Genomic DNA, 14,826 nt, shown 5'->3' with positions numbered 1-14,826 from the left:
TTTGAGTTTTGTGGGAAGGTTCTCTTTATTCCCATCAGGAGTGAACATAAAGGCTCCTTGTGTCTCTCTGAAATTTTTCTGTCTTGTTTCCCCCTGTTCTTACTTTATCCCTTGATCTAAGGTTCAACAATAAGTGGTTGAGATGGTTTTTACTGTGTGTCTAACAAGCTGACATAAAATCTAATGACATAAATAATGGTCAGCTGTAGCTGAGGAATTCTGCCTCTTTTTCCTAGTGTTCACTGTAAAGGAAGGAAATTTAAGCATATGTGTGTATGCATGCGCGCGCGCACACACATTCATGCACTCTTTTTAAATTTCCCATAAAAACTCTACTTTTGAAATTATCCAGGATATCCTTGAGTGGTTGGTTCCAAACTCCAGAGGCTCTAGAGGTTTACTGACAGATCACACTCACTCTGTGCACTGCCTGGATATAGTATTTTGGTGCTCCCACCACTCACATTCCCCACCCACCCCATCCCCGCCCCAGGACACTCTGCATTGACATGCATTAATGTGTGTGTGAAGTGCCAACAATTTGCAGATGATCACAGGGCAATTTGCTGATATAGAGGGCGGAATCTGAACATCTCATGTTACTCAAGAGAAAAGCCAAATCATTGGTTCCTTAAGGATTTTTTTCTTTTTACATTTTTAAGTATGATACAAATTATCTAAAAAGAAGTTGAAGGATTTTTTAACTTCTAAGATCAACTTCCTCTGGCAATAGAAGAAGAATTTTTTTAATCTCTCAAGAAGAAATTGGGAAGGCTCTTCCATGCAATTTGGCAACATCTAACAAAATTTAAAATGCATACCCCTTTTAACTCAACTATCCAACATCTGAGAATTTATCCTAAAGATAAACTTTGACCTAGGTACAAACACTTAAGTAAAAAGAATATTTATTTTTTTCACTCTGATTAAAAATTTATTAATACTATTATGCAAATAATTTTAGTGATAACCACAAGGGTTTTGTATTTTGTACTGTTAGTACATAAATACATACAAAACTACATTTTGAAACTTCTTGTATCCCCTTTATCCTTTTCAATTTCTGTTTATGTTTGCTCTACAATATATATGATGAATCTGTGCAGTGGAAAATTTTTTGCTGATGAGTATGGTACAATCAGAAATGTTTGGACACTGTATCAGTTTCTTCTTGCTGCTGTAACAAATTATTATGACCTTTGTGTCTTAAAACAACACAGTGATTATTTTACAGTTCTGGAGGTAAAAAATGCAACATGGCTCTCACTGGACTAAAATCAAGGGATCAGCAGGGTTATATTATTGGAGGCTCCAGAGGAGAATCACTTCCTTGCCCTTCTACCCACAGAGGCCACCCGCCTTCATTGGCTCATGATCCTGCATCATTCCAATTTCTACTTACATTGTCTCATCTCCTTCTCTAACTCCAGCCCCTCACCCCCTCTAAGGGCTATTGTGATTCCATTGGGCCCACCCAGAGAATCCAGGATCATCTCCCCATCTCAAAGTCCTTAAGTCAGTCACATCAAGAATATTTATTTAAAAAAAAAAAGAATATTTATTGCAGCAACATCATAGCAAAAGGCTGGAAACAACCTGGATACCATGTCATTAACAGGAAACAGGTTAAATTAATCATGGTGCATCCACCAGTGGCATACTATACAGCTGTTAAAAAGAATAAAGTAGATATATTTATGCTAATATGGGCTTCTCTTTGAGCTATTGTGATAGGTTAAAAAAAAAAAAAAAAAACAGGAGGCAGAATTACATGTGTAATGTGATCCTGAGTTTTTTTAAAAGTTTAAGTGTAGGTTAGTACCCATATTTACTCATATTCCATAAGGAATTTCTAGAGGGATGCAATAAGAACTATTAATAGTCATTTTCTCTGGAGAGGAAAACAAGATCTGGAATGAAAAGAAAAGATTGTATGTAACAGGCAATCTGTAGAACACTTCACCCAACAGCAGCAAATACACATTCTTTTCAAGTGCACATGGGACATTTACCAAGATAAATATTAATATATTCTGGGCCATAAAACAAGTTTCAGTACCTTTAAAAGAATCAAGGCATACGAAGCATGTTCTCTGACAGCAGTGGAATTAAATTAGAAATAAATAACAGAAAGATTTTTGGGAAGTTCCTAAATCTTCAAAATCTAAATAATATACATCTAAATGACCCATGGGTCAAAGAAGAAATCAATGGGAAATTAAAAAGCACTTTGAATTGAATGAAAATGAAAACAAGTATATCAAAATTTATGGAATGTCATTAAAGCAGTACTTAAAGGGAAATTTATAGCATGAAATGCCTGCATTAGAAAAGAAGACACACTTTCTTACCACAGGTATCAGGTGAAGGAAGGGAGGGAGGGAGGGAGGGAGGAAGGAAGGAAGGAAGGAGGAAAGGAAGGAAGGAAGGAAGGAAAGAAATGAGGGAGGGAGAGGAGGGGACATTGGTCAAAGGATACAAAATTTCAGTAAGAATAATTTCAGAAGAACTATTGTACAATATGGTGACTATAGTTAATAAATAAGGAATTGTATTAGTCTATCATCATGCTGCTGATAAAGACATACCTGAGACTGAGCAGTTTACAAAGGAAAGAGGTTTAATGGAGAATTCGGTTCCATGTGGCTGGGGAAGCCTCACAATCGTGTTCGAAGAGGAGGAGGAGCAAGTCATATCTTACGTGGGTGGCGGCAGGCAAAGAGAGATCTTGTGCAGGCAAACTGCCGTTTTCTTAAAACCGTCAGATCTCATGAGACTCATTCACTATCACGAGAACAGCGCAGGAAAGACCCTCCCCCATAGTTCAGTCACCTCCCACCGGGTTCCTCCCATGACATGTGGGAATTATGGGAGTTACAATTCAAGATGAGATTTGGGTGGGGACACAGCCAGACCGTATCAGTGTTACATACTTGAAACTTGCTGAGAGTAGATTTTAAGTGTTTTTAGTAAAATTAAAAAATAAATATGTGAACATTAATTAGCTTGATTTAGCCATCCCCAATATATACATATATCAAAACATGTTGTACATCATAAACATACACAATTTTTATTTGTCCAATTAAAAAATTATCATCATCATCTGCAGGGTTGCTGTGAAACTTGAAATAAAAACACCAGGCATGGTGGCTCATAGATCACCTGAGGTCAGTAGTTCAAGACCAGCCTGGCCAACATGGCGAAACCCCATCTCTACTAAAAATACGAAAATTAGCCAGGCGTGATGGCACACGCCTGTGATCCCAGCTGCTCGGGAGGCTGAGGCAGGAGAATCACTTGAACCTGGGAGGCGGAGGTTGCAGCAAGCTGAGATTTCACCACTGTGCTCGAGCCTGGGTGAAAAAGCGAGACCTTGTCTCAAAAAAAAAAAAAAAAAGAAGAAGAAGGAAGAAAAAAATGTGCCTTGCCAATTATTATTATTATTATTTTTTTTTTTTTTTTTTTTTTTTTTTTTTGAGACAGAGTCTCAATCTGTCGCCCAGGCTGGAGTGCAATGGCGTGACCTTGGCTCACTGCAACCTCTGCCTCCCGGGTTCAAGTGATTCTCCTCCCTCAGCTTCCTGAGTAGCTGGGATTACAGGCGCCCACCACCATGCCTGGCTAATTTTTGTATTTTTAGTAGAGATGGGGTTTCACCATGTTGGTCAGGCTGGTCTCAAAATCCTGACCTCAGGTGATCCACCTGTCTCAGCCTCCCAAACTGCTGGGATTACAAGCGTGAGCCACCGCGCCTGGCCCAACCTGCCAATTATTAAGTAACATGGAAATGTAAATAATGATTACTGAAAATATATTTAAGAACTCATTTTAACCCAGACAGCTGATAAATTTCATCCAAAGATATGTTTATTTAACTTAATTTAAAATTTTTTAAAAATAAGAAAAGAAGAAGTAAAACTTCATGAGGTAAAGAGATAAAATGACAAGGTCACCTATGTAGAAAATCTGATGGAATCTATGAAAAAGCTACTAGATCTAAAAAGTGACTTTAGCAGCGTAGCAGGGTACTAGGTGAATATCTAAAAATCAAGAAACAACAGGAAATATAATATTTTAAATGCCATTTGATCTATTTCAAAGTTTAAAGATATGAAATACTCAAGGTTAAATTTCTCAAAAGATATGCATGACTTTACACTGGAACCTATAAAACTGCTGAGAGAAGTTAAAGAAGGCGTTAATAAATGGAGATACATACCTGGTTCACGAATCAGAAGACTTAATACTGTTAAAATGCCAGCTTTTCCCAAATTTATCTATAAGATTAACACAATCTCTAACAACATCTCAGGCTTTTTTTTAGAAATTGTCAAGCTATTTCTGAACTTTAAATGGAAATGCAGAGGACCTAGAAGAGCCACAATGACTTTGGTAGAGAAGAACAAAGTTAGAGGGCTAAGACTACCTGATTTTAAAATCCATTTTAAAGCCACAGTACTTAAGACAATGCAGCATTGGCACAAAGATAGACAAATAAATCAATGGAACAGAATTGAGAGTTCAGAAATAGGTTGGGTGCCGTGGTGCATGCCTTTAATCCCAGCACTTTGGGAGGCCGAAGAGGGAGGATCACTTGAGGCCAGAAGTTTGAGACCAGCCTGAGCAACATAGCAAGACCCTGTCTCTGCAAAAAAAATAAAAATAAGCCAAGCAGTGGCTTGTGCCTGCGGTCCCATGTGCTCAGGAAGGTGAGGTGGGAGAATTGCTTCAGCCAGGGGTTTGAGGGTGCAGTGAGCTATGATCACACCACTGTACTCCAGCTTGGATGACAGAGTGAGACTCTATCTCCAAAGTAAATAAACGAATTAACCCACATGTATGTGGTCACCTGATTTTTGACAAAAGACAATTCAATGGAGAAATGGAGAAAGGACAGTCTTTTCAACAAAAGATGTTGGAATGGCTGAGCACAGTGGCTCACGCCTATAATCCCAGCATTTTGGGAGGCCATGGCAGGTGGGTCACCTGAGGTCAGGAGTTCAAGATCAACCTGGCCAACATGATAAAACCCTGTCTCTACCAAAAATACAAAAAAATAGCCAGGCATGGTGGCGCACACCTGTAATCCCAGCTACTTGGGAGGCTGAGGCAGGAGAATCCCTTGAACCTGAGAGGCAGAGGTTGCGGTGAGCCAAGATCATGCCACTGCACTCCAGCCTGGATGACAGAGCAAGAGTCCGTCTCAAAAAAACAAAAAAAAATACTGGAACAACTGAATATCTATACTTCATACCTCACATGACACACACAAAAAAATGCAAAATAGATCATAGAGTTAAATATAAAACTGTAACCTTCTACAAGAAAACATAGAAGACAGTTTTGTGACTTCGATTTAGGCAAAGATTTCTCATACCTAACACCAAAAATATGATCCAAAAAGAAAAAAAGAATATAAACTGGACTTCATACAAATTTAAAACTGTTCAGAGAATGAAAAGAAATCCATGGTCCAGGAGAAAATAATTGCAAGGCATATCTCTAATAAAGCATGTGTACTCAGAATATAGAAGGAGTGCTCAAACCCCAATAATAAGAAAGCAAACAATCTGATAAAGAAATGGGCAACACCGGGTACAGTGGCTCATGCCTGTAATCCCAGCACTTTGGGAGGCCGAGGCAGGCAGATCACCTGAGGTCAGGAGTTTCAGATCAGCCTGGCTAACATGGTGAAACCCCGTCTCTACTAAAAAATACAAAATTAGCTGGGTGTGGTGGCATATGCCTGTAATCCCAGCTGCTCGGGAGGCCGAGTCAGGAGAATTGCTTGAACCCAGGAGGCGGAGGTTGCAGTGAGCTGGAATTGCACCACTGCACTCTAGCCTGGGCGACAGAGTGAGACTCTGTCTCCAAAAAAAAAAAAAAAATAAGAAGAAAAGAAAAGGAAATGGGCAGGCTCTGTGTGGTGGCTCACACCTGTAATGCCAGCACTTTGGGAGGCCAAGGTGCTTGAGCCCAAAAGTTCAAGACCAGCCTGGGCAACATGGGGAAACCCTGTCTGTGTAAAAAATACAAAAATTAGACAGGTGTTGTGGTGCAGGCTTGTAGTCCCAGCTACTCAGGAGGCTGAGGCAGGAGGATCATGTGAGTCCGGGACATTGACACTAAGGGAGCTATAATTGTGCCACTACACTTCAGCCTGGGCAACACAGTGAGACCCTGTCTCAAAATATAAAGAAATAAAAATAAAGAAATGGCCAAACTATTTAAACAGATGATAGATGCCTCACCAAAGAAGATATAAGGATGGCCAAAAGCACATGATTCAGATGCCAAACATCATTAATCATTAGAGAAATGCAAATTAAGTTTACAATGAGACACCACTACGTACCCACTGGAATGGCTTTAATCACAAAGACTGACCATACCAAGGGCTGGCAAGGATGTGGAGCAACCAGAACTCTCATCCACTGCTGGTAGAATGTAAAATGGTACAACCACTATGGAAAATAAATCATCTCTCTTTTTTTTTTTTTTTTTTTTTTTGAGACAGGGTCTCCCTCTGTTACCTAGGCTGGAGTGCAATGGTGTGATCATAGCTCACTGTAGCCTCGACCTCCTGGGCTCAAGTGATCCTCTGGCCTCAGCCTCCTGAGTAGCTGGGACTACAGGCATGTGCCACCACACCCAGCTAATTTTTGTATTTTTTGGAGAGATGGGGTCTCATTATGTTGCCCAGGCTGGTCTCAAACTCCCAGGGTCAAGCAATCCTCTCACCTTGACCTCCCAAAGTGCTAGGATTACAGGCATGAACCACCACGCCTGGCCCTATCCATTTTTTAAAAACTTAAATGCTACTTATTATATGACCTAGAAAGCTTGCTTGATAAAAATGCTTACATGTAGAACAATATGTGAATTAATGTTCATAGCAGCCTTATTAGAACTGAAAACTAGGATCAACCCAAATGTCCACCCACAGGTGAATGGATAAACAAATTCTGATATATCCATACAATCGAATAGTAATCAGCAATAGAAATGAAATACTGGGCTGGGCACGGTGGCTCATGCCTGTAATCCCAGCACTTTGGGAGACCGAGGTAGGCGGATCATGAGGTCAAGAGATCGAGACCATCCTGGCCAATATGGTGAAACCCTGTCTCTACTAAAAATACAAAAATTAGCTGGGCATGGTGGCACGTGCCTGTAATCCCAGCTACTCAGGAGGCTGAGGCAAGAGAATCACTTGAATCCGGGAGGCGGAGATTGCAGTGAGCCAAGATCTCACCACTGCACTCTAGCCTGGCAACAGAGGGAGACTGTCTCAAAAAAAAAAAAAAAAAAAAGAAATGAAGTATCAATAAACACCACATGTACTGAATCTCAAAGCAATTATGCTGACCAAAACAAGCCAGAAAAAAAGAATATGTACTATGTGATTCCAATTTTTTAAACCTCTAGAAAATTCAAACTAAAGTCTATAGTGAAAGAAAGCAGATTAGTGGTTGCCTGGGGAGGGGAACTGGAGGAAGAGATTATCCAAAGGGATAACAAGAAAATTCTTGGGGTGCTGGATTTGTTTATTATGTTGATTGTGGCAATGGCTTCACAGATGTGTACATACATCAAAACTTCAGAAATTGTGTACTTTATGTCTAGTTTATTGTATGTCAATTGTGCCTCAGTAACACTGTTAAATAAGTAAACACATTAAAAGAGAGAAAGAAAAAGAATGAAATGACTCCAAGAAAGGTTTACATAAACTGCTCTATCCTGTGGATCTCTGACTGTGACCCTGAACTTTTACTCTGTAGTAGTCTGTTCTCTCATTGCTATAAAGAAATACCTGAGACTGGGTAATTTATAAAGAAAAGAGGTTTAATGGCTGGGCACAGTGGCTCATTCCTATAATCCCAGCACTTTGGGAGGCCAAGGCAGGCAGATCACTTAAAGTCAGGAGTTTGAGACCAACCTGGCCAACATGATGAAACCCCATTTCTACTAAAAATATAAAAATTAGCCGGGTATGGTGGTATGTGCCTGTAATCCCAGCTAAAGAAAAGAGATTTAATTGTCTCATCGTTCCTCAGGCTGTACAGGAAGTATGGTGCTGGCATCTGCTTAGCTTCTGGGGAGGCCTCAGGAAATTTGCAATCATGGCAGAAAGTAAAAGGGAAGCAGGCACGTCTTACATAGCCAGAGCAGGAGAAGGAGAGGGCGGGGGGAGGTGCCACACATTTTTAAGCAATCAGATCTCGTGAGAACTCACTCACTGTGCAGTACCCAGGGGAGAGGGAGATGGTGCTAAACCATTCATGAGAACTCCATGCCCATGATCCAGTCACCTCCTACCAGGCCCTGCCTCCAACACTCAGCATTACAATTCGACAGGAGATTTGGGCAGGGACACAGTCCAAACCATATCACTCCTCATTCTCAAGAATGTGTAAAGGCCTGGTTTTTTTGTTTGTTTGTTTGTTTTGGAACCCCTGCGAAATTGGTTTCACACAGACCTTATTTTAGACATTTCTTAGATAACTAGCATTTACCCCTCTTTTTAATATTTGCCTGTTTTAATGGGAGGCAACAAATGTTTTCTAAGCCCAGTAGCCTTAAACTACCAAGTGAACCAGGAAAGACCTTATTTACATTGCTCTTCAGCATCTGTGAATTGAGAAGAAATTCTTTTTCCAGAGGAAAGTCTTTGCTCGCTCAGTGTTTGGGAATCTCTCCTGCTGTATCCTGAAGACTCTGGGGAAGGGGAAAACGCCCAGCCATCCTGACAGCGCAATCGTGTCTTGTCCTATTAGGTCCTTAGTCTGCTAAGAAGCTTTTATAAATATTAAATAAACAAAGTTCAGTCCCTTGGGTTTTAAAGGGAAATAGTTCTTTCAGGGTAGAGAAAAATTCTCCCTAGCCAAGTATTTTTAGACAAAGTCATTTTCCCCTGATGATCCAAGAACTGGCAATTAGGGCAGGAAGGATGGCGTCTGTGTGACACATTTGGGAGCTAAACCAAGCAACTGTAAAGTGAGAAAATGGGATGGGATGTCCTGGAAGGTTCCACACTGCTTTACAATTCTGTCACTCTCTAGTGACAAGGACAGGCCCAAGTTTTAGTTCTAGCTCTGCCACTCATTTACAGACTCACATGGGCCAGTAAGTCACCTCACTAAACCTGAGTTCTCTCACTCACTAAATAAGGGTAGTAAAGTACAATCCAAAGCCATGCATTTAAAACATCTGAGCTTAAGCAGCAACACAGCTCTGATGCTGGCTTTGGGACCTGGGTCGGGGACAGTGCTGCTTCACTTGTTTGGGACCACTAGACAATTGCCAGAGGGCACAAGTGTGACAGCCTCTCAGTGGAGCCACACCCGGGAGCACCCCGAAGTGAGAAGCCGCAAGGGCCCACATTCTGTGCTGCGTCTCTCACTAATCCACACATATCTGTGGGTCGAGTCCAGCCAGAACTCCATTCAAGCCACCTCCTAACTGCCAGGCCTGGGCTAGATGCTCTCGCCTATAATCTCATTTACTTCTCCGATTGACAGATCTCTCAGCGGGTAAAACTTAAAAGGCTTGCATTTAATAGAGAAGGGGCGGGGTGCGGTGGCTCACGCCTGTAATCCCAGCACTTTGGGAGGCCGAGGCACCAAGGTAGATCACCTGAGGTCAGGAGTTCGAGACCAGCATGACCAACATGGTGAAACCTCGTCTCACTGTCTCTACTAAAAATACAAAAATTAGCTGGGCATGGTGGTGGGCGCCTATAATCCCAGCTACTTGGGAGGCTGAGGCAGGAGAATTGCTGAACCCAGGAGGCAGAGGTTGCAGTGAGCTGGGATCACGCCATCGCACTCCAGCCTGAGCGACAGAGCAAGACTCCGTCTCAAAAAAAAAAAAAAAAAAGAATAGAGAATGGAGGGAGCCCAGTAGGGAGAGGAAGGTAGAGGATCCTTCCCATGCAGCCCCCATTTACCTCTGGGGCAGAAAGAGAAGAGTCTTCTAAAGGTAGAAGAGTGTAATGCTCAGCTACAGATAAATATCTGTTGTCCTCCTTCTGTTCGTCTAGGCATTCTCAGGTTTTCAGATTTAGAGAGTGGTAAATGCGTAACTCCTCCATCATTATAGCCCCCAGTGGCCCCTCCCTTACTCCCTGAATGAGGCCTTCCCTGACTAGCCCCGTATAAATGAGTCACCTCTCAGCACTCCCCGCTGCCCCATCCTGATTGACTGAATACTCGATTGGTTGATTTTAGAGACGAGGCCTCGCTCTGTCGTCCAGGCTGGAGTGCAGTGGCGCTATCATAGCTCACTGCAACCTCTCACTCCTGGGCTCAAGCGACCCTCCTACTCTGCCTCCCGAGTTGCTGGGACTATAGGCATGCACCACCACACTAGGTCAACTTTTCTATACTTTGTAGAGACAGGGTCTTGCTATGTTGCCCAGGCTGGTCTCAAAGCAATCAAGCGATCCTCTCACCTTGGAGGTGCTGAGATTACAGGCGTGAGCCACCACACCAGGCCCCCTGACTTGTGAATTCTCTGTGGCACATTTCCCTCCCGGGCTTGGTGTATGCTTGCTTGTTGATGTGTCTGATGGCTCTCTCCTCTCAACTAATGTTGAAGCGCTGTGAGAACCAGGACCTAATCCCACTGCCTGGAGCTGTGCCCGCCGACCAAGTGTCTGTTGGATGGATGAAAGATAATGAAGGTCACCAATGGGCAATTTAAGGCTCTTGCAAGAAGTTTCCATCCTGCGCGGTCTTTGCCTCTGGTGCTGCCTTGGAACCCAGTGCTCTGGAGCTAGATGAAGCTGGTGGGATATTTCCCAGGAGGAGACACCCAGCAAAGCTGCTGATTTGTCCATGATTCCCCGTCTTACCCTAGGTGAATACAACGCACACAACGGACCTTCCACGCCAGCGAAAGAGGGAGACACAGACAGGCCGCACCGGGCCTCCGACGGGAAGCTCCGAGGCCGGTCTAAGAGGAGCAGTGACCCATCCCCGGCAGGGGACAATGAGATTGAGGTAATCCAAAGGGCCTGTGTGTGACTTGGTGAATGTAATCTCCATCTGAGGCCCGAACAAGAGTGGAGACAGAGTTTTCTCCAAGTACGTGGGGGAGAATCGCCCTTTGTGTTTACAAAGCACGAGCAGGGAAGCATGAGGTTGTCCAAGCAGATAGCCCTGGGGCCAGGACAGAAGAGCAGTTCTCAAACTGAAGCAGCATCAGAATCACCTGGGGGGTGGTGCATTTGAAATCGGGGATTGCTGGGCCTCAGCCCTAGAGTTTCCAGTTCAGTAGATCTGGGGCAGAGCATGAGAATTTTTGTTTCTAACAAGCCCCCAGGTGATTTTGATGCTCTGGGTTGAGGACCACGCTCTGAGAGTCCCTGATAAAGAAGAGAATGGGCCTCCGACCTTCCAGCTGGGTTAGAGTGGGTCTCTACCCTGGTTACACAGCAGAATCATCTGGGATGCTCTTTAAAAAACAGGTACCCTGGCAGCATCCCAGACCAATTGAAAAGACTCACTGGAGGAACCAGGGGGTGGAGGGGAGTTTTAAACGTTCTCCATGGGGACTCAATAGGCTTTAGAAATTGATCTTTGTGGAGGCTGGCTCAAATGAGTGGGCCTCTATTTCTGGAATTCTGACTTCTCAGAAAGGGCTCTCAACCTGGGCTGCACACGACAGTCACATGGGGGCTTTGAGAAACCTTCATTATCAAGCTGGACCTCAGACCAATTAAATCCGATTCCCTGAGGGTGGAGGCCAGGCATCAGTGTTTTTAAAACTCCGTGGGTGATTCCCGTGTACAGCTGAGGCTGAGAACTAGTGGTCAGGGATGCTCCAGTCTTTTTTTTTTTTTTTTTTTTTTTTTTGAGGCGGAGTCTCGCTCTGTCACCCAGGCTCGAGTGCAGTGGCGCAATCTCGGCTCACTGCAACCTCCACCTCCCAGGTTCAAGCGATTCTCTTGCCTCAGCCTCCTGAATAGCTGAGATTACAGGCACACACCACCATGCTCAGCTAATTTTTGTATTTTTAGTAGAGATGAGGTTTCACCATGTTGGCCAGGCTGGTCTTGAACTCCTGCCCTCCTCAACTGACCTACCCACCTCGGCCTCCCGAAGTGCTGAGATTACAGGAGTGAGCCACCACACCCAGACTTTTTTTTTTTTTTTTTAAATCAGGTATACATGAGGTTTTCAACAGAATGCTATAGGATACATACAGATAGTAAGATGATAATCAGCATGAAACAGATTACCAAGTCTACCATCTCACAAAGTTACTTTTTCTGTCTGACAAAAGCAGCTAAAATCTACTTATTTAACAAAAATCCCTAATACAATAAAACTTTATCAACTCTAATTCTTGTGTTGCACATTAGATCTCTATACTTCTCATTTGTTATGCAAGTGTAGTATTATTGGCCGGGTACTGACATTTTCCCAAAAACAAAACAGCATGCCTAGGGGAGGGTACCAGTAGAAATAGGCAAAATGGATGCCCCAAAACCAGAAGTAAGCTACTATTGTCTTATCAAGGGAGGAAAATAAGCAAACTCACCGGTTTATGCTTCTTTGAAAAAGGCAGTCAGGGCCGGGCACGGTGGCTCAAGCCTGTAATCCCAGCACTTTGGGAGGCCGAGGCGGGCGGATCATGAGGTCAGGAGATCGAGACCATCCCGGCTAACAAGGTGAAACCCCGTCTCTACTAAAGATACAAAAAATTAGCCAGGCATGGTGGCAGATGCCTGTAGTCCCAGCTACTCGGGAGGCTGAGGCGGGAGAACGACATGAACCCAGGAGGCAGAGCTTGCAGTGAGCCGAGGTCCCACTGCACTCCAACCTGGGCAACAGAGCGAGACTCCGTCTCAAAAAAAAAAAAAAAGAAAGAAAGAAAGAAGAAAGGCAGTCAGTTGCTGGCCTGAGTGTGCTGGGTGTCTTGGTAGGTTGTCAGTGCCAGGCAATTCAAGTGCACTAGAGTCACATCCCTATTTATAATCTGTATACTTTATGGGGCAGCTGCAATGCTCAGCTACAAACTCAGACACACTGAGAAATATCATCTTTGTCATTTCCTTAAAAAGCAATGTAATTTTAACGCTGAGTTCCCACCCCACCCAATGATAAGAACTTTCATTTCATTATTAGGGACGTTCCACTCCCAGGACTATATGAGAATCCAGGAGGTCAAGTGGTCTCAGAAACCAGACCAGCCTCTGACGTCCAGTGTGGCTGGGTGACCACTGCTGCCTTCACTGTCAAAGCCTGTAGTCGTCACTAAAAGTCCAGCCACTCTCTGGTGTTTCCATGCTATACAATGGGTATGGAAATCCTTGTTGAGCCTGAGAACCTTGAAATATTCGCTGCAGTTCTTTGGTTGCAAGCAACAGAAACCAGTTCCGGGCCCAGCACAGTGGCTCACACCTGGAACCTTTACCACTTTGAGAGGCCAAGGTGGGCAGATTGCTTGAGTCCAGGAATTTGAGACCAGCCTGGGCAACATGGCAAAATGCCATCTCTACAAAAAACAAACAAACAAAAAATTAGCCAGGCATGGTGACACACACCTGTAGTCCTAGCTACTCAGGAGGTTGAGGTGGGAGGATGGATTGAGCCCAGGAGGTGGAGGCTGCAGTGAGCCATGACCACACCACTGCACTCCAGCCTGGGTGACAGACTGAGACCCTATCTCAAAAAAAAAAAACAAAAACAAAAACAGAAGAAAAAAAAACCAGTTCTGGTTACTTAAGCAAAAATGAATTTACTAGGAAAGGACAATGAGAGGAGGCCATAAAACCAAGTTTAGAAAGAAAGTAACAAAGACATTGTTGAGAAATCTAGGAATGCCAGAAAACAAACTATTTTAGAGTGCATGCCATGTCCTTCAGTGTCCGATTCCAAGGAGACAGCATCCCAGTGGCCTAGCTTGGGTCTTATACTTGCCCCTTAATTGACAGCCCCACCAAAATAGCACACAATGGGGAAGGAAAACTAGGATGCTCTTATCAGAAGCCCTGAGGATAGAAGCTAGGGGTGGGGACCGGGGCCTCCAAGCAACACATACTGACTTCAGCATGTCCAGGGCATTTGATATTTAGCCAGTGGTCCCTAGTTCACCTGTCGCAGTTGTTTATAGCTTGGGTGGGTTCTAATCACCCTGGAAGGTATTAAATATCCTGAACATCATGCTTGGTGCCCTATACTTGGTCAGCCTCCTGAGGTCTACCAGCAGCCTTGATCCATGCTAGAGACCTGGTGCAGAGCAAGTGTTCCCACTGTTCCTGGGGCCATTCTCAGTCCAGGGAATTCTGTTCTTGCCTTTTGCCTTATTCTTAAAGCTCCATCCTTCCCCCAAATAGAGATTTTTGCACAGTCCCTTCAGTGGGTTTAGGCCTTTGCAAAAGGCTGAAAGAAAACGTATTGGCGTCAGGTTGTACTTGCTGTCTGCCTTCCCATATTCCTAGGATCTCCTACCAGCTTGAAGTTGCAGAGCTTCGAAAACACAGTCACACATACATAATATTTCATCCCCCCAAGAAAATCATTCAGTCACCTAATGTGTTTTCTGCTCTCCGTGGGGGAACGGCAGGGGCAGAGAGAGATTTTCCCATTAAACTGAGAAAGAGGTGGAGAGGGTTATGGCATGGAAGTCAGGGATTATAGGGTGATATTATTCTGGAAACATCTGCTTCTCGATTTCGGCATAAGTACCACTGGGCAAGAACTATTGAAAAGGTGTGAGCTGTGTTTCACTTCTGTGCTTAATGTCATCATAGAGGGTTTGCTTGGGTCACACCTCTTAAGTCTTTGGCTGTTTTGCTAATGACTGAAGCCCACA

The 14,826-nt window shown here is 43.6% G+C and overlaps 1 protein-coding gene across 2 annotated transcripts in view; it reads left to right on the top strand.

Moving 5' to 3' along the window:
- The window catches only part of EYA2 (EYA transcriptional coactivator and phosphatase 2), a 300,174-nt gene that overhangs the window by 188,587 nt on the left and 96,761 nt on the right, over positions 1–14,826 (top strand). For both annotated transcript variants that reach the window (XM_050745166.1, XM_050745165.1), the window contains one exon: positions 10,864–11,006. In XM_050745166.1, coding sequence (XP_050601123.1) covers positions 10,864–11,006 — 143 coding nt within the window. The remainder of the gene's footprint in view (positions 1–10,863; positions 11,007–14,826) is intronic.

The sequence above is a fragment of the Macaca thibetana genome, chromosome 10, assembly GCF_024542745.1.
Source record: "Macaca thibetana thibetana isolate TM-01 chromosome 10, ASM2454274v1, whole genome shotgun sequence".
In the NCBI taxonomy this organism is placed as follows: Eukaryota; Metazoa; Chordata; class Mammalia; order Primates; family Cercopithecidae; genus Macaca; species Macaca thibetana.
The sequence above is the reverse complement of the archived record's forward strand: the minus strand, read 5'-3'. Positions and strand labels throughout refer to the sequence as shown.